The 20,578-nt window shown below is 48.0% G+C and overlaps 1 protein-coding gene across 1 annotated transcript in view; it reads right to left on the minus strand.

Annotated features, from left to right (window-relative positions):
• The window catches only part of FLVCR2 (FLVCR heme transporter 2), a 46,841-nt gene extending 33,182 nt beyond the window's left edge, over positions 1 to 13,659 (minus strand). The window contains exons 1-3 of the mRNA XM_054400210.1: positions 13,652 to 13,659; positions 13,188 to 13,241; positions 8,011 to 8,776 (exon numbers count right to left, since the gene is read on the minus strand). Coding sequence (XP_054256185.1) covers positions 8,011 to 8,776; positions 13,188 to 13,241; positions 13,652 to 13,659 — 828 coding nt within the window. The remainder of the gene's footprint in view (positions 1 to 8,010; positions 8,777 to 13,187; positions 13,242 to 13,651) is intronic.
• Positions 13,660 to 20,578: the final 6,919 nt, after the last annotated feature.

A 20,578-nucleotide genomic window follows, 5' to 3' on the forward strand; every position in this document is an offset into this window, starting at 1 on the left:
AGGACCACAGAATCTAGTGCAGGTCACACAGGAATGCATCCAGACAGATCTTGAAAGTTTCCTGAGAAGGAGCTTCCACAACCTCTCTGGGGTGCCCATGCCAGCAAAGGTTAAGAAAGGCAAGAACTATGCTGCCCATAAACCACATCCAAGCATGTCAGCATGCAGAGCAGAATGACCCAGGAGCCTTGTAACCCAGGTGTGATGAGTTCATACATGCTGCCTGGGATACCTTCTAGCAAACAATTCCTTGTGCTCTCTGCATGTTTCCTTTGTCATGTGTTCTTGCTTCTGAGATGCCAGTGGATTCATTTTGGAAGACCCACCGACTGGCTAGGATCAAGATCACATAACAAATACATTCCAGGTGCCACACCTGGTAGTTAGGCTAAAAAAATGCTCGTTCCACCCAGCCTCACAAAACCCTCCACGAAATCCCACCTCTTTCATTCACCTGGAAGAACATTCATATTTCAAATGGCTCTCTGCTAGACTCAGACACCCTGTTTAGCTTGCAAACAAGTAGCTTTCTACCATGACTGGTCAAAATTCTCCTGCATCAAACAGTGCCCTCCATTAGGACCTGGAAAAGCCTAGGTTAGGTCTAGCAGGAGGCATCACAGGAGGTTCCATGTAAACATAAGGAAAAACTATTTCACTGTGAGGGGGACAGAACACTGGAATGGGCTGCTCAGAGAGGTTGTGGAGTCTCCTTCTCTGGAGACGTTCCAAAGCCACCTGGATGCGCTCCTGTGTGGGTGATCCTGCTCTGGCAGGGGACTTGGACTAGATGATCTTTCAAGGTTCCTTTCAACCCATAACATTCTGTGATTCCGTGACCTGGTGCTGGAACATCACAGGGAGGGAACTGGGGGAAGAGTCACCAAGAGATTACAGATGTGCCCCACTGGTTCAGGGCACATTCAGGAATAAGAACATTCAAAGACTGGTTATATGGATTGAAAACTGTCACTAGTTGTGCAGTCCCAGATAGTGAATCAAGGACTGAAAGAGCTTTGGAGGAAATTAAGAGACCATTGGGAAAGTTAAACCTTCCTAACACCCACATGGCACAGGCAACCTCTGACACAGGACTAAACTTGCCAGAGCTCAACTTTGTTCCTACAAGGCCTATTCCCAGCCTCTCATCACAGTGAGCCAAATGTGTTCTCCTCTGCAATGCCTGCTGACCCCAAAGACTCACTACCAGTAAGCACAGTATCAACTGGTTTAGAGGCTTCAAGCTCTGATCTTCATTAAATTATGTGCCTCCCATTTCTCTGCACCAGGCAAACAAGCCTGCAGCTGCTCCTAGAGGGCAGAAGCTCGATTTTCCCTGTAGCAGGTAGACTGACTCCAGCATGCCTGCTCAGCCTGGGACACAGCAACACTGGGCTTTACTCTTACCTCTTTAGCTTTCTCAATAGGTCAAGATTCAAGGAAAACTCTCAACTTTGCCCCTTTCCTTTCAAGGAAAAGATCTTACTAGTTCTTACACACCAGGTCTCACATGTGCCGATCCACCCTTTACCAAATCAGGTCTATAAACATCTTCCTGAAAATTACTGCTTTGTCTTATCACCAATTCATTCTGGGAAGATCTGGGCTGGGTTTCTGTGCTGGGTGCCTCTTGGCTTCCTGCTCCCTGCAGTCACATGCTAGTCCCATGAGCGGCTGAACTGCAGCAAAACAGGAAAAGAGAAAAGGGGAGAGGGGAAGGAGAGAGGGGAGAGGGGAAGGAGAGAGGGGAGAGGGGAAGGAGAGAGGGGAGAGGGGAAGGAGAGAGGGGAGAGGGGAAGGAGAGAGGGGAGAGGGGAAGGAGAGAGGGGAGAGGGGAAGGAGAGAGGGGAGAGGGGAAGGAGAGAGGGAGAGGGGAAGGAGAGAGGGAGAGGGAAGGAGAGAGGGGAGAGGGGAAGGAGAGAGGGGAGAGGGGAAGGAGAGAGGGGAGAGGGGAAGGAGAGAGGGGAGAGGGGAAGGAGAGAGGGGAGAGGGGAAGGAGACCCACAGAAACAATTAAAAAAACAACTGAACATAAAACAATCACACCAACAGCCAGCACTCAACTGAAAAACTGGACTTCATTCCTTTGATCAAAAAAGAAAAAAAAACACAGCAAGAAAGACCAAAACTAAAGTGAAATCATAATTAGGCCACTAATGACACTTAATTCTAATACAAATGGCTTCAGATACAAGCTTGAAAACAAATCCTGCAAGATTCTTCAAATGAACAACGAGAACCAAAACCAACCAAACAATATTATCACTAAGGGAGCTAAGGTTCCTGGTGAAAAGTCAACAAAGTAAGCCTGCACACTGCATCCATCTAGAACTTCCATCTCAGATAACCACCACAACAACAGCTTGTCTCCAAAAACCTTACAGACAAAAACACACCAGCCACACAAACCAAGTACAGCAACAGCCAAAGCTGTTCAGCAACAGATGAGACTAGATCAGGTTGTCACATAGCCACACAAACCAGCAGAAAGTTGCAGAACTTAACTAGTAGTGGCAAACGGGCACATTTGACAGGTGGGAGGAGGGGAAAGTTGCACAGTTTGCTGGATCTGAACAATGCACCTACTGTTGCAGTAGAGAAGCACTTGTGAAGGGGAACAGAAGGGCTCCCTTCTCACTGTGGTGTTTTTACATGTATGAGAGAGGGTAAACTTTGAAGCAAGCTCAGTACATGCAGGACCTGTGCCAGATGATGCCTCTCCAACAGTTCTGCCAAGATAATTAAATGCATCAGACCTGAACCTCCATTCACCCAGGGAACCCCTTTGGGAGGTACCTATGCCAAAGTTCTGGGCAGAACAGCCTCTTCCCTGACTCTCATCTATGTGCCAAAGCTCTGCCCTGTGGTGCTCGCTCCTTTTCTAAGTACAGGCTGTAATCATGACATTTCACAGGAGCAGCTAAACTCTCTGACCCCGCAGTAAATCAGAAGCTGCCAGTTCCTACCCAGTATACTTTTGTTCAGAATATGCTCCTTCTGTAAAAGAGCCTGTTGAAAGCACAGATACTCAGGAAGTCAACATATGTAAAAATTCACAGACCACAGCTTAGTCACCTTTCTTGAAGTGCTTTAAGAAGCAGAAAAGTCCCAAGCTGTGAAAGGACAAATTGTAATCTAGGTCTTGTGACAAGATAAGATAGGGCTTAGGCTCTTTTCTACTCTCCCACTGATGTGAGAGATAATGTACTTTTTCAAACTGTACTTGCACAACCAAAGCTCTTCTGGAAGCAAAGCTAACTCCCTTCCTCATCACACTTCTGCTTCTGTGGCATCCTCTCATCCTGCTTAATAGGATGCAATGTCATATGATGAAGACTGCTTCTCCATGCAAGTCATTTCAGCTCTCTCAGCACTGAAGGCACCTTCTCCCAGATACTGGGAAAGAAACACAGCACAGCAAAACAACAGCAGTAAATATGACAGAGGAAAGCAGAAGAGAGCTTTCAACTCTGACAGCCATCTCAGCTGCTGCTGGATATAATACGTTGACCAAAGACCTACTGCACTCACTTAACAGAATCAGCCCCAGGGGACCCTGGAGGCCAAGTGCTGAAGGAGCCATAGGGCAGACTCTCCCAGCAGAAACACTGCAGCCATACAGCTTCCACAGAACATAACCCAAAAGCCAGCTGCTTCTGTGAGGGACAAGGGGGACTTGCCTTTTGTGTAAGGCTGAAAAGGGAATATCACATGAAAAGAACAGAAAAAGCTCACTTCAAGCTCTAGTATCCCTTTATAGAAACTTAAACATTCCTGGGCAAGCCACACTGCTATTTGGTCAGCACAGCCACCCACACTGAGCCAAGTCCAGGATCTCAGAGAGCTGGCCACACAGCACTCCTTGTGATTCAAGTGCTCTGATCCACCCTACCCTTTACAGGAAGAGAAAGGAGCCAGGGCTGGAAAATGACAACCATTAACTACTGCAACCACTAGCTCCTCTTGGATCCTTGCTAAAATCTTCTCTATTCTAGTAGGTAAAACCCTGGAACATACAGGGACAAGCTGCAGAGGGATGAGAGGCAGATCACCACCTGGCCCTATTTCTAACAGGGATCAGATCTCATCTGAAGAGATGGGAACCCTCCAGCAGGAACAGAACAGCCAAAGAGATCTAGAAGTCCACTTAAAGACAGGAACTTCACTGGATGTGCTCTATTTCCACAACACTTCTTAGACTTTCAGATGCTGCCTTCCCTGGGGGGCAAAAGGTACAAAACAGTTAAGGTTAAGGCATCAAACAGCAGATGCTCAGCACAAAGGCTTATCAGCACAAAAGGAATGGCCCTTCAGATCTTGTAGACCCCATTATCAGCCAATACCCACCTCACCCAATACCACATGCAGAGTCTTTCCCCCAGTTCAGAAGAAGAAAGACCAGCAGGAAAGACAGAGCATTTCCCTGAATTTCATTCACAGCTTACCATCCAATCTGTCCATTTCAAAAATCATCACCTAGACACTGAACTGATACACTCAGCACTCTGCAAATAGCACCTAAAAGCCCTTTCTGTTATGGAAGTCCTAAATTTCTGAAGTCACATGCCAGCTGCATCAGAATGAGGACAGACTCCACCTGAAGGTGAGGTGCTGCATCACTTTTCCCCTGAAGCAGAGACTAATACGAAGCTCAAGGTTTCTTTGCTCCCAAACCACATCAACACCTTTTATGAACCCCTGCTGTAAAATGAAAATGCAAAATTACAGCAGAAAGGTCATTTAAGACACCCCCATTCCTGCTCTCAAGCCCCTCAGCTACTGTTTTTCCATTGTCAGAATAGCATGAGCTAAGTACAAGGTCTATTTCAATCATAAAAGTAATAGAAAGTCACAAACACAAATGTTATTTCATTGGTCCTGTGCAACAGGTACATAATTCTCTGTGTGCTGCCCACATCCCTTGCCCATCAGGTGACACAGGGAGATACAAAAGTAAGAGATACACCTAAAACCAATGTGCCTGGAGAGGCATGGTCCAAGCACAGCAGCTGAAGCAGAGACCTGGTACCTGGACACCAAGCTCCAGTTTATAAATCTCAAAAAGCCACAAGAATTTGTTACCTAAACATTGCCACCACTGTGTTAGTTCTGTCATGCCACAGCACCATGTTGCCTCATCCCCAAAAGACAGCAAAGTATGCTAAAGGCAGGGGCAAGGCCTGCTGCTCCAGCAAGCACATACTCCTGCAAACGCTGGCACCTCAGGAGAGCTTTCCTTTCCACTGTGAAACTCTCACCAGAGAGGATGAGGGAACAGCTCTATGAGGAGAGGCTGAGAGCCCTGGAGCTTTTTAGTCTGGAGAAGAGGAGACTGAGAGGGGATTTAATAAATGTTTATAAATATCTGAGGGCTGGGTGTCAAGAGAGGGGACAGGCTCTGCTCAGTTGCACCCTGTGACAGGACAGGGGGTAATGGATAGAAACTACAGCACAGGAGGTTCCACCTCAACAGGAGGAGGAACTTCTTCACTGTGAGGGTCACAAAGCACTGGAACAGGCTGCCCAGAGAAGTTGTGGAGTCCCATTCTCTGGAGACTTTCAAGACCCATCTGGATGTGTACCTGTGCTAGATTCTATGGTCCTGCTCTGGCAGGGGGGTTGGACTCCATGATCTCCAGAGGTCCCTTCCAACCCTTAGCATCCTATGATCCTATGAGCCTTCCTCCAATGCAGAAATCAGAAGCCCATTTGTTGCAACCTATTAAGTCTGAACCACAGTCCAAAAGAGGGAACTGCCTTATGAATCAGTACACCAAAGTGGAGAAGGTAAGAGCAGAAAGAGAGTGGGTGTTTCAAACAAAGCAGCAGTGACACTGCCCCTCTCCTCCATGCATCTGGTTGCAATTCTTGAATGGGAGAGGGACATCAGTGCTTGGAATTCCATAACAACAACAACCATGATAACGACTCATGACAGTGTCCCATCTTGAGGATCTGTAACTAAGTGACATGGCAAGGAAAGGAAAACCATACAGTTGTAGAGGAATGAGCACAGGGAATAATTTGCCATATGGGTACACTGCAATTACAAGCCAACTGTATTACACCCTTGGCTAACACTCCCTAAAACACAGTTTTTAACTAGAGAGCCAGGAAAAAACGATGCCTGTTTCTTCCCTCTGCCCAATATCACCAGTGAGCCACATAGCTACTTCTCACTCACTGTGGTTATGCACCTCAGGACCTTTAACTAAGGGAATGAATTGGCCCTTCTTATGAAGCACACCCTGCCTTTACTCGTTGACAGTTCTTACTCCTCTGGTTCTCTAGAAGGAAAGAATGGCCTTTTGTACAAAGTAATGACCATATAGAGAACTGAGGTCTCAGGACCCTGTCAGTTCAACACTCAGAGCAGTGTGGAGCACCAAAAGCGTTGCCAAAGTTTGCTTTACACAACTGTTCTACTAACCCTCTCATTTTAGGATGATGAGGGATACCACACACATATATAGCACAGGCTGAAAATCTCATTATTTGGATCTATTATGCACATTGAGTGTGCATATTTTGAGTAATCCCATCTGAATCATAAAAAACCAAACCAAAACAAACTAGTCTGACAGCAAAACGCTCAATTACTTATTTACTCCTAACCAGCATAGCACTCACACCAAGTTAAATGCCTTCCACCAAGATTCATTTTAAAAACTCTAGTCTGGGTAATAAGAGAGAAGAGGATGGCTTAGATCCACTCAGTGAAAGACAAGTATGTCTTCTCTTCCCAAAGGATGTAAACCAGAATCTCCTTAATTCCTTAGTGCTGTTCCATGAATATCAGTTCCTCAAATATCTCCAAGCATTCACACCTTTTTGCTTTAGTGGTATCTAACTACACACAGAAACCCAGGAACGTGGGGATGGGAAACCTGTAACCCACCGCACAGAAAGTTTTCTGCACATTAAAAATTACCTGAATGAACTGCACATTAAAAATGACCCGAATTGCAAACCATTCAAATCAGATTAGCAGCCACTCATAGGCTGAAGCAAAGATGGTCTAGGGTGATGCACAGAGTCATGTGTAGGGGAGTACATTGGGTCTCAAAGGAAGGGTCATAGGTCCAGCCTAGCAGCTAATGCCAGGTTCTGCTTCCCTCTTCTTCATGTCAGCAATACAGAGCCAGACTTACTTCACTTATGTCACATTGCATCAGTATCGGCCTATCTGCTTCATGCAACAGGGATGTGTAGATGTTCTGAGGCAAAGGTCAAGAAACCAATTTCCCTGATCCTTTCAAAGCTGTGGAAAAATATATTTCCTCTGAGCACTGTCTGGCTACAAGAAAAGACCATCACAGCTCAAGCAAGCACAGATCACTGGCCTCCCTGACCTGCCTTCCTACAAGAGTGCTCAGGGAGCTTACCTTGCCCTAGCCTGATGGAAGGTTTGCTGCTTTTCAAAGCAAATGCTGTGGAACTGTACCTACTGTACCTACTTTTAAGAGGTATGAAAGTGCTAAAGTCCTTTTCCTCCCGGGTGCAGTGACACTACTGTTTTCAGTTGACAGCTAACTTCCTTCATTCCATCTAGCTATCAGCAGGAGGAGGTTACTCCAGTGTCAAGTCCAGATGCAACTGCAGATCTGAGGTTTGAAGGACAATGCCTAAAGCATTCCTCAACACTCCTGTGTTCCGGTCCAGCCCATCCACGGTTCTACTGAATCACACCCCTGGACTGGAGATTCATAGACACGTGAGTAGGCAGGCACTGGATAAGACCTCCAGTCCAAACACCTCTCAAAGCCAAAATCATACCCGACCTCCACGTTGCTTTCAACTTTCTGACTTAGGTTCTACTTGCCTCTGTTACACAGCCCACAGCCATCCAAGTAGCAGCTGCGTTTCCCAGGGGGGAGTTTCGTGTAAGTGCCTCTTATCCCTGCTGCTAGCCTCCAGGCCCTCTGCATCTCTTCCCCTTCCCTGGCCAGGCCCTCAGCACTCAGTCTCCGGCGAGGCGGGTGCCTGCCCGGCCAGCCAGCGGCCCTTTACCTGGTTCCCAAAGACAGCGATGGAGCAGGCGGTGGAGACCTCGTGGGAGCCAAACCAGACAGAAGCGATGCGCGAAGGCATGCCCAGGATGAAAACCTGGGCCAGGGAGCAGATGACCTGGCCCAGGACGGTGATGGGGAAGAGATGTGGCTTTAGGCTTCCTAGCTTCACCCAGGCGCCCAGAGCGTTGAGGGCCGAGCCGATCAGGGCGATGAGGCGCAGTCCCCTCTTGTCCAGCAGCCAGGCGACAGGGAAGAGCAGGGGGATGTAGGTGAGCATGTAGCTTATGGAGAGCCAGTCGATGGCGAAGGCGTTCACTTCGTAGAAGTACACAAAGATGTTGTTGATGCTGCCGTACTGGATCCACTGGAAGGCGTTACACAGGGAGTAGCTGCTGAAGAGCAGCACCACGGCCCAGCGACGCCGGGACAGCCGCACCTCGACGGTGGCAGCGGCAGCCGCAGCGGCAGCCGCAGCGGCAGCCACGCCGGCCGCCGCCAGCCCCGGTGGCCCAGTAGGCTCCTTCTGCACCATGCTGGCCGCCTGAATCGACTCGGCGGCTCGCCGGCACTCACCTGGCCGTGACACCCGCCCGGCCGTCCCCTCCGAGCTCACTGGCTGCCGCCGCACGGGGAGACGGCACCGCCCCCGGCCCGGCCCGCCCCGGGCTGCCCCGCCCTGTCCCGGGCTGCCCCGCCCTGTCCCGGCTGCCCCGCCCTGTCCCGGGCTGCCCCGCCCTGCCGTGCCGCGGGGGCGGGCAGCGCGTCTGCCCGGCCGGGAGGGACGCGTTCTGGCGGTAACCCTGTTAGGGTGCTTGTGGAGCGATGGCAATGGCGTGGGTTCTGCTTATGCCACGGCAGAGGGGTCGTGACCCCCTCTTTATGGTGTCATTTGAGTTGACATAGAATCATAGAATTGTTAGGGTTGGAAGGGACCTCAAGGATCATCTAGTTCCAACTCCTCTGCCATGGGCAGGGACATCTCATGCTACATCAGGTTGCTCAGAGCCACATCCAACGCAGCCTTAAAAGCCTCCAGGGATGGACTTCTACCACCTCCTTGGGCAGCCTGTTCCAGTGTCTCACCACTCTCATGGTGAAGAATTTCTTCCTAACATCCAATCTGAATCTACCTATTTCTATTTTTGCTCCATTCCCCCTAGTCCTATCATTACCTGACACCCTAAGAAGTCCCTCCCCAGCTTTCATGTAGGCCCCCTTCAGATACTGGAAGGCCACAATAAGGTCTCCTCAGAGCCTTCTCTTCTCCAGACTGAACAGCCCCAAGTCTTTTAGTCTGTCCTCACTGGAGAGGTGCTCCAGCTCTCTGCTCATCCTCGTGGCCCTTCTCTGGACATGTTCCAGCATGTCCAGATCCTTCTTGTAATAGGGGCTCCAGAACTGGACATAGTACTCCAGGTGGGGACTTCTGACACTTTTTTTCATTACAACATCCAGTGAAGTCAAAGTTAAAACACCTCAGTGTGGCTTACACAAAAGAGACAAAACTTATCTTCCGTTTTCACCCTCGTGGGGAATTTGCAGTTAATGAGTCAGCCCTTATTATGCCATTCATTTAGCAACACGGCAGCGACAGATTCCTGCCTGGAGATCGCTTATGAGCTATGGTTCGTTTAATTAACATTGTGTTATCTGAACTGTACAAACATTACCCAGCACAAGCTTTAAAACGTGGACATGGTTGAGTGATAGTGTTCTTCAGCTCCCTTCAAGCACGAAACACACAACTCAAAGTTCACTTGGAAAAATGTAGCCTGTCCCTGGGATGTTGTATTCCTGAAACAGATGGGTCAAAGAATGAAAAAGTGAACTTTCTCTGGCTTAAAAAAAAAAAAAAAACATATTTCCACAAAATGTTTACTTTGTGGAGCACTGTCAGAGGTTACTGATGCCGAGTTCTCTACCTGATTACATCCAGGAGCAAATTCAGACACTCAGCTTTGGTGCCTTTAAGTTCTTATTTCCCATGAGAGGGAAAAAAAAATAAAATAGCTTTGGACAAATTATTCCAAGGCAGACCAAATGTCACCTTAAGCGATTCTTGCTGTCTATCCTCACAGAGTCCACTTCTTGCTACCCACTTGTGTTTCCTACTTGCAGCAGTGGCCAGAAACACAGCTGGAGTAGAGCAAAGCCTTCTCTACGTGCTCTGCTGAAAACACCACAGGGCAGAGCTGCAAACCTTCCTACTTTATCCCTCCTCAGCCCAGTTCACTTTGCCAGTGAACCTCCAGCCTCACCTGGGATGCTTGTTATGATGCTACAACATAAGCCTAATGTAGCTTTTTTGCATAATAAACAAGAAAGGCAAATTTAGAAGTGAGAGCCAGAAAAGAGGTTTTCAGTCCCATTAGGTTAGGCCCTCAAAATCACTCCAAGCTCTGTACTGAGACAGCAGAAAGAACAGAGGAATTTTTTCTAATAAATTTGTAATTTGAGTTTATCAAGAAAGCAATAAGGAATGATAGTGGTGCAGAGAGTGCAGTGGTGAAATGGAGCAGAAAAAGGACTGTCATGGTCCAACAGCTGCTTAGTCTGAGAACTCTGAGGATATAACAGTAAAATAGTGCAGAAAATTAAATTTTAAGTTCATCAGATTTGAAAAGGCTTTTAGAAAATTCTTCACAGTATTATAAACAAATCAAAGTTACCCAGAGGTATTCACTATTATTCATTAAAGAGCAGTCAAAAAGCAAAAACCCAGGAAAGAAATAAAGAGGCAATGTTTAGCATGCTCATAGAGGTGTCATTCATTAAGAATCTCAAAAACAGAGTGAAAAGCAAAACTTGCAGAGAGTAAGACATTTTTTAATTTCTTCAAGACTAACTTAAATATGTCACCTACATGTTGTGTTTAGGTCTGTATGACTTTGGCTTTAGCTATCTGTAACTGAAAATGTCATTACAGCATGACAGTCTGCTGTGGTCAGAGGTCTCCAGATGGCAGAGAAGAAAACACTAAGAACAGTTAAATTTCTTCAATGTGACTAAAAAAAAAGATCACACGCATGAAAATATCTTTAGATATATGGGAAAGGAATAAGAAACACACATTGGGTCCTTTGTCTCCTGCCAGCCCTACTCCAGACTGGAGTCACAAACAATCTGTCATCTTTCAGCTGTGCTTTAGTTTTCAGTCCCACCTTCAGCTCCTAAATTTCTCTCAGTTTTCACCCATCACCAACACAATGTCAGTAGCAAGCCAGAACCTGCCAAGCAAGGAGCTGCTTGCTTGCAATAAACCAGTGTCTTAGTCCAATCAGGAAAGTCAAGTGGTAAATCAAGAATGAGTAAACCACAGACCCTGCTGAGAATCACAGCTGAAAGCAGACAGATAAAGTAGTGCCCAGCTGCTGGTGGCTGCAGCCTGGCAAGTGAACACCAGCCAGGCCGGGAAGCAGCCTTGGCTCCCCCACAGCAAATGCAGCCAAGTATTTTTCATCCATATAGGCCCACACTTCCCAGAATCATTCCTCTGATTTCAGGGCTGCTTTGTTTTGTTTCTGTGAACTGTTCAATCACCCCTTTACATAGTGTGCCAATTTCTGGACCAAAATAAATCCCTTGTGCTTTGCATTTCTTCCTCTCTCCATTGCCACATCTGCTTCTATTCAGATGTGCCTCTTTCCCTTTTCGAAGCAACATAGCAGCTGCTTTTGGATTTCCCTCATCAGAGTATCTTTATATAAAAAATTCTTAGCCATGAAAAAATTATTTCTATTTCAGGACAACCCCTTGAAGTGGATTTTAAAGCTAGAGGGAAATCTCCTTTACACAAAGGCATGCAGAAGACACCTCAGAAAATTACTGTGAAAAGAACAATTCCTTGATCACTTTTCTCTGCCACACTTGATCAGAGATCCAAGTAGTAGATGGAAAAGAGGGTACTCAGGCATCTACTGGATCTTCCTCCCATCCAGTTCCTGCAGAGACCTCAAAGGATGCATAGGCTGCCTTTAAATAGGAAGTATCTAACCTTACAGGGCCACAGGATGTCTCTTGCTCTCAAACTCAAAAGCATTGTGATTTGTGCCTGGTTGACCTTAGAAGGCTTAGTTAGCACAACTCTTAAGTGGCTCTATCACATTTTGACTGATAAAATTAAGGCCTAGAAGAGATGTCAGGGGATCCCTCAGTCTACCCTACACAATCTTTCACAGCAGATATTGCAGGGAAGATTACAAAATCTTTGTTGATGGAGGGAGAATGTTTTCTATTGGATTCAACACCCAAACTGCTTCAGTGGAATTCTTCAGAAGTCAGATAGTTGTATTGTCAGACTAAATCACATGACTCCAAGAGCTGGCAGAACCACCCACTTCTGGGGCACACCTGGATGCAACACACAGCTGGAGACACACTGAGCAGAGCAGGTTGGCAAGGGTTGCCATGTTAGACAAGGGCAGCTTGTTCCCCCCTAGACCAGGGAAGGCTTCAAGCCCTCTGCTGGCCCCTATGGCTTTCTACCTCCAAGGAGCAGGAGAGCAGGACCCAGTGTACAGCTAATAAAAGCAATGGAATACTTGGTTTTAATACTCTAAACCCTTGCGAATCTTTCCTGCTGTATTTCCTGTGCAAAAATCTGGGCACACATACTGTGATGGACAGCTACATTGATAGCAGTGCAGCAGGCAGCCTCTGCAGCATTCAGAGCTGTGCGAAAATTACCTTCTGCTGCACAAAACATATTGGTTTAGCTGCACAATCTAAAACCTCATCCAGAGAATACTGCAGACCTCAGAACCACCAAAGCTGTGCAGAGGATAACCTTGAGCACCAAACCTATCCTTTTCAAAGTTTAAGTCCTTTCCCAGGAAGGGAAGTAATGTTTTGTTCTGCCATGGGCTAGGCTGTTGTTCCCCACTGCCAGTCTGACACCTTCCAACCTTGGCTTGCCCAGCCGCAGCCTGAACTACTACCCCTTTGCAGATCTAATCTGCCTTTAACACAGCAATGGTTTTAATTCAACCCTGCATGGTGTTTGTGTGGTTACTGCTGAGCTGCAAAGAGTACCTGGGATGGCATGGCTGAAGCACTGTTATTCACTGCTCCCTTCTTGCAGCAAGAAAAGGGCCTAAGAAGTAGTGCACCAACAGTACCTCAGATGTGCTGGGTTTTGCTTAGTGCACCCCTCAAGACACAGGGTGGTTATGCTACCTCTGCATGGCCTTCTGCAAACAGATAGCAGCTTGCTTGGCCCCAGACTCTGATCTGGCCGGATGAGAACCAGCTGTAATCCAAAAGCTGTTTAACTGTGGTTAGCCTGCTGCACTGCTTGAGCATCTAAGCCCAGCTCTCAACTTTTGCCTGTGAAAAGCTGCAGAGATATAGACAGGTGTGAGGAGAATCGTGCATAGGCTTGGTTTGCTTTGTTCTTGAAGCAAGTCCACCTCACTCCTCCTCTGTGCACCAGTCATGCACATGGGACATGAAGATCACTTCGCTCAGTTCAGAATAAAAGAAGTGAGAAAAGAGCCTGCTAGACTCAAAACTCAGCCACAGTCTAGATTTACATCCCCAGTCCAGATCAGGGTCACAGATTAACCCTACATACCAAAAGCTCAAAGTATATAAGCCCTTCTTACTCAGCACCCTCCAGCTTCCATCTCAGTGAGTCATACCGGTTCATGCCAATGACACAGAAAAGGTTTTAATCTCCTAATGCATGCAGCTGGCATTAATTAATAATTAAAGCGTGCTGAAAAGGTGTGTGGAGCACTTCTGAACTCAGGCATGCTCCTCTTCTTCCTCCCACTCACAGTGCAGCCAAAACACAAAGCCAGGACAAGTCCTGGGATCATGACACCATACCACCGTTGTTACGAGGGGAGAAAAGTTGCTTATGTCTTAGTAAAGAGTACAGGACCAGTGCAGGAGTTGGGAGGAATGTGTGCTGTCTCTGCATGGATGTCTCTGAAGCAGCAGAACTCTCAGCAGCTGGCATCCTCAGTCTCAGATGTAAGAAAAATTATGGTCTTATGTAGCAATGTTAGCACACTGGTTGCAACCCTGCCCTGCCAAGAAATGGATATACATTCCCTACTGTTTTGTTGGATAGATTTTTGATTAACCTAAACAAACTTCAAGTATACATGTTGCTGCCTCACTGCTCAAATCCCCTCCAGATTGTTAATCAATAAGGTGACAACAACAGGCAGAGGAAGAATCCAGACAAAGTGTGCATAGTGCTGTTCCTAGGAGCAAGTCTCACCATTTCATGCCATGCTTTGATTTTTCTCTTCTCACTAACTTCTGATTCATAAAAATACTTTGTCTATTAGCACTGATCTTTGATTTCTGTGTGCTGAAATATTAGCATCCAGACAGCATTCTTGTATGACAAGTGCTGCTTTGGACACTATAATCATAGTAAGAGGCAAAGAAAGGGCTGCTGCTTTAGTTCAGTATGCAGGAGACTATCCTCTGGCTGATGCAGGCTGGCAGCACTAGCAGAAATTACTTCTGAGATGGGATTTGCAAAGCTACGTGTGAATAATTTGGAGCCACAGCAAATGTGTGGCACATTAAGAGCATGGACCCCTGGAGAAGACTTGATGAGACTTGAGGATAGCTCCATCCCCACAAAAGTGGGCAGCAGAGATACTTGGTCTGTTCTTTGTCAAACAAAGATGTACCTCTACTACTGACTCCCTGCATACTGTGCTTGGGTACTACCTCTTCTTCTGTCCCTCAAGAGAGAAAATTCACATGTGAGTCAATTTAGAGGGAGGGCATTGTGGTGATGACAATTGAGATCATGAGATCAGCCCCAGGCAATGAAACCACCTTCCCTGGGGCTGGCTGACTGCCTCCCCACATTAGTACCTGGCACACTGGAAGCCTGCAGCTAAGCTGAGAAGGGTTAATCAGGAAAAGAATACCAGGCATAAAAGATTTGCCCTGGGCTTCCCATCTGGGGAGAAAAAATAAGCTTAAGTCAGCACCAAATGTCTTATGTTTATTTATCTTACCATAGAAGCAGTCCTGAAATGCTGATAGCAAGTGCTTGTAAAGTGCTGAGCCTGTGCTTTTAGGGGGATGAAAAGGGAGAAATTACTGCACCCTCCATGTTTTGTGACTTGCTGTCCTTTGACACAGAGCTGCCAGGATGCCGAGATCCACAGGTATTGAGACTGGGAGAAGGCCATGAAGGAGAATGCAACTCTCATGTCTCCCAGTTCCCATCTCCACACTCTGATTGTATCAACAGATGTTTGCCACACACCTCTGTTGTTTTGGTTTTTCTGCAGAGAAGACACCAGCCAGCAAGTAAATGTGGAGGCAGTGGTCACTAAGGCTTGAAAAACACCTACACTGGTTGCCTCCTAGTGCCATGATCTGCCCTTGCTGTTCTCCCAGGTGCTTTGCCCAGAGAACATCCACAGCAGACACCCTACCCCACACCCCCCTGGACAAGGCTGCTGGGCAGAAATACAGCCCAAGTGCTTCTACAAAAGCTTTCCTAGATATCAAAACACTGAAACCCACCATTCTCATCTCAGGTCTTGATGAAGGCGATTACAGTTCATCAGGGCTGCAGCCAGGTCTATGCTTATTGAAGCAAGTAGCTGTTATCCCTCCACCTATGATGCCTCCCAATGCTCAGTCCCTACATCCAACTCAGCATTGCCTTCACACAACTCTCCTAGCCCCATGGGAGCTGAGGAAGGAGGGGGGACACCAAGCCAAGCTCCCCACACCCTTGCACAGCAATGGAAACACACTAGGACCTCAAAACAAAACTGGCCCCTGTCTCAAACTACAAGATCTTTGGCCAAGGAAGACCACAGCCCCACATTTCCACTTGGATGTGCCCCTTCAGGCAGCCTTATCCACCCATTGCCTTCACACACCTTAACTGGGAGCCCTAGTCTCTGGCAAACAGCCAGGCTAACCTTCAAGCCAGCTCTGCCCTAGGGCAGCGCCAAGAGGAGGTGGCTGAGCAGTGTGGGTGCAGGCTGGAAGAGCTCGGGGTTTGCCCAGCAGAGGCCAGCACCAACGCAGTGTTTCGGCAGGCTGGGCTTGTAGGGAAGCGTCTCTTCACGTTCTGGAGCTCTCAGCCTCCTGTGAGCCCTCATCTCTTCACTGCTTTGGGAGAGTTGTCTGTGAGGGACTATACAGCAGGACAGAAAGGCACTGACATCCTACCTGGCTAAGGCGCAGCCATCATTCAATTTTTCCACTTGTGTGGTTACAAGATAGAGTTCAAAGAGTGGTGATCAATGGTGCCAGGTCTAGCTGGAGACCTGTAACTAGTGGAGTCCCCCAGGGATCAGTGCTGCTCAACATCTTCATCCATGACACTGATGAGGGGACAGAGTGTCTGCTCAGCAAGTTTGCTGATGACACCAAACTGGGAGGCTTGGCTGATGCAGCTGAAGGCTGTGCGGCCATCCAGCAAGACTTGGACAGACTGGAGAGCTGAGCATAGAGGAAGTAAATGAGGTTCAACAAGGACAAGGGCAGAGTCCTGCCTATGGGGAGGAATAATAAACTGCACCAGTACAGGCTGGGAGGTGATCTGCTGGAGAGCAGCCCCATGGGAGTCCTGGTGGATAACAAGTTATCCATCAGACAGCAATGTGCCCTTGTGGCCAAGGAGGTCAATGGGATCCTGGGGTGTATTAGGAACAGTGTGTCCAACAGATAAAGGGAGGTTCTCCTCCTTCTCTACTCTGCCCTGGTGAGATCTCATCTTGAGTATTGTGTTCAGTTTGGGGCTCCCCAGTTTAAGAGGGACAGGGATCTGCTGGAGAGGGTCCAGCAGAGGACTACAAGGATGATTCGGGGACTGGAGCACTGCCTTGTGAGGAGAGGCTGAGGGACCTGGGGCTTTTTAGTCTGGAAAAGAGAAGACTTAGAGGGGATTTAATAAATGTTCATAAATATCTGAGGGCTGGGTGTCAGGAGGGAGGGGACAGGCTCTTCTCACTTGCTCCCCGTGATAGGACAAGGGGTAATGGATGTAAGCTACAGCACAGGAGGTTCCACCTCAACACAAGGGGGAACTTCTTTCCTGTAAGGGTCACAGACCACTGAAACAAGCTCCCCAGAGAGGTTGTGGAGTCTCCTCTGGAGACTTTCAAGGCCTGTCTGGATGCGTTCCTCTGTGACCTGAACTAGATTGTATGGTCCCACTCTGGCAGGGGGGTTGGACTCGATGTTCTCTTTGGGTCCCTTCCAATACCTGACATCCTGTGATCCTGTGTGCCTCAAAGCAGCCCCTTCCCGAGCAGCAGCAAGCAGCGCGGTGTTCGGGGAGGCCGGGAATGGTCAGTTGATAGTCACACAACAACTTCGAAGTGCTAGATGCTAGGGAAATGAATTGCAGGCAGAAGCAAGCACAGGAAAGCAATCAGGGGTGATTGCCCTCACCAACACCCTGCCCTTTGCTCCTCATTTGTGATCATTAACAGTTTATTTTCTGAAACACCACACCAGAGGGTAGGCGTTTGGCTACTTAGCAATCAAAGCTAGTTGAGTGAGGAGCCTTGAGCAGAGGCCAGGAGCTCGGGAAAAGAGAAGCAAGAGACAGCATGGGTACAGAAATGAAGGAATCTCTGTGTGCAGGCTGAAGAAGCAGCTTGTGCAGCTCTGTAAATAGCCTCAGGAAAAGATCTTTTTTCTCAGTGACTCGTTGAAAGGGCTGATGGGGCTGAAAGTATTATTGTTACTGCTTGTTGCTTGGGTGATAAGGACAGCTTCCCGGAGGAGCCCTGTTTCATAAGAAAGAGAGACTGCATCTGAGATGTCTCACCATCACCCAGATGTCAACAACCGCTTGAACCATGCAGGTCATGTTCTGTGATCAGGATTTTGAGGGCAAGACTGGGGTAAAGACAAGTCAGATTGGAAGATGTGTCCCTTAGCACCAGCATACACCCAGTGTTTGGCCAAAAGGGCTGAGCACAATGGTGCCTGGAGACCTTCCAACTCACAGCCAGTCATGCAGAGAGGAAGGGCACCTTAACTGAATGATGCCAAGAATATTGTTTAGGTTCTGGAGAGGATGTTGTTGCAAACTGATCTAATAGGCTCACCACTTACCACCTATTTTCATTCTGAGTTGCAGGAGTAAGTCTGAGATGTTACTAGTGAGTAGTCTAGCAATTCTGTGGGCATCATGCAGAACCCCACCCAGCCTGCAGGATCTCAGGCTTTGACAGCTCTGAAACAAAACTGTTGGCTTCATGTCTGTGTGGGCATAGGTGATAAATATACATCAGGGTAGGACCTTCTCCATCTGCAGCTAAAATGAAGTTTTATAGTCACGAGTAAACACACAGGTAGCAGCAAGGATGGAGATTTCTCACTGTAGACAATACTGTGTTCTAATTCAGTCCAAGCTTTGCTGGGGTTCTGTTGCATCCTTCAGTGAGGAGCATGAGCCTGGGTGTCCTGCACAGCAAACTCCAACCAGGAGAGCAGTAGCTTTTTTCTCTCTGATTTCGTATGATTTCCAGGAAACATAGGAGCATCAAAGCCCTGAGGAACAGCAAGTTTGGGAGCAAACCCACCAGAAGTTGAAGGAGCAGAAGCAAAGCCTTAAAAATCAAGCTCTGCTAATGCTGCAGGTAGTTGTTTCTCCCAAGTTTAAAGGGCAAAATGACAGAGAAAAGCAGTTTGGAAAGAGCCTTTGTAGCCTGGGTAGTGGGGAGTCAGCAACCTCTTTGTTGTACCAGTAGATGGAGTGAAGCCTCCTGGTGTGAGATTTAGCAGAGGGGGGTGGTGTAAAACACACTGAAATTGCTCCTGGTTTTTTGTATATGTGGTTAGAATCTTTTTGCTGCCTGAAGATGCATTCTGCATGTTCTGTATGCAAAACCCAACTGCCCAGCTGGAATGTTCACCGTCCTCCCCTATGCATGAGCATCCCCCTTGGGGCAGAGCTGCACAGATCAGGGCCTGTACAATCCCCTCTTGCCTCAGCACTGCCTTTGTATGGTGGTGACACTCAGGCCAACGTGCTGACACCAGGCACCCCTGGCACATTGCTTCCTATGCTGTCACAGAAGCTGGAAGCAGGAGGTTCACAAGCCCCTTAACAGGCCATGGCAGAATTGCTGTGCTACCTGCATTGTTCTTGAGGGCAGCTTGCTGAGGCCTGGCAGTGTGTGGTGTGACCAGAGAGAGAAAATGAGCACAGTATATAACAGACTCCCCAGCCACTCATGAGGGCTATGATGATAAGCCCAAACCCATCTGGAAATCTGCTGCTGCTCTGTGCCTGAAAAAAGAGTATCTGCAAATTGGGTCCATTTACTTTAGTTACAAGCCTATGTCTGCAGCACTGCTTGTGGTACTCTGTACAGCAGATGCTCCTTGGAGATGGCAGCAGTCCTGAGCCAGCATTAGTGACTGGACCTGCACTGGCAGGTGGGCTTCAGCCTTGTGTATAGAGTGGGGCTGATAGGTGGACTGCTAGCTGGTGGAGTGTTAGGTGCAGAGACTGTATGGACCAGCTGTGTTTCCGCTAGTTTAGACCCAGCAGAACTAATCTTCTCTTCACTGACTTTTCAGGTTTTATCTGCTTCAGTGCAGCAGCCTTTTGTGGAGCTGTAGCTGGTGGGGAAGGGGAAACAGTGCAGGCTGCAGCTACATGCCTTACAGCAGGGTGCCTTGGAGCAAGGATGCTTGAAGCAAGCTAGGTGCTGCTTCCCCTGTGCAGTCCAGCATCACTCCCCTTCATGCTGCAACGTGCCTTCCCAGCTGTGCTGCTGGTCAAGCTGAAGGCTCTACCCACCCACCAAGACCACGTGTGGCGACATGAGATGGCAGTGGCCCTCCACACATGCAAGGGGAGCACATGGAGGTCTATCCATCAACAGCAGGGAGCTGAGGGGGGCAGCTGGGAAGAGACCTGTGATGCTACATAGAACATCAAACTCAGTAGCCAGGTATAGACCTGCAGCAAGGAGTGAGTCTTCTCTCCCAAGGACTCTATCACCACACAAACCATTGTCCCTCAGCCTGTCCAGCTCATGCACATGGGCCCCCCTTCTAAATGTGAGGATCCAGCTGCTGGTCCTGGATTAGACACCAGCACTTGCAGGGCTGTTCTCTGGACTCCAAGCTCCCTGCACCTGCTGCTTGCACCCTCACTCAAGTGCTATTTAGAAAACAGATAGTTAAGCATTTTCAATCTTTATTTTACAAAAATAAACCAGTTTTGCCCTGGTACTCTATGCCCCCCAACCTTCCCCTCTGCCCCTGCTCCCATTCCAGTTCCTTTCCCTGGAGCTCCTGCTGTTGCATGCCACAGCCAGTTGCTCACTCAGAGGCTGCCAGTGCTCCACACTCCTGCCAAGGGGGTTGGTGAACTTTCGCAAATGACTTCTCTTCCCAGGACCGAAGCTGGAAACTGCCTGAAGATGCCCCTGGTGGCCCTGCCATTTCTGCACAAGGAGCAAGTGTTGGGCATCTCACTCAGAGCACACACTTTGAGAAGAGGTGTATGTCCATCCTTCTCTCTTAGACGGAAAAGCAAGCCCCATGAAGTCGCTTCCTCCCATCAGTGGAGCTGGCAGGCTGCCCTCCCACTGGCTGAC

The sequence above is a fragment of the Indicator indicator genome, chromosome 4 (genome assembly GCF_027791375.1).
Source record: "Indicator indicator isolate 239-I01 chromosome 4, UM_Iind_1.1, whole genome shotgun sequence".
NCBI classification, from domain to species: Eukaryota; Metazoa; Chordata; class Aves; order Piciformes; family Indicatoridae; genus Indicator; species Indicator indicator.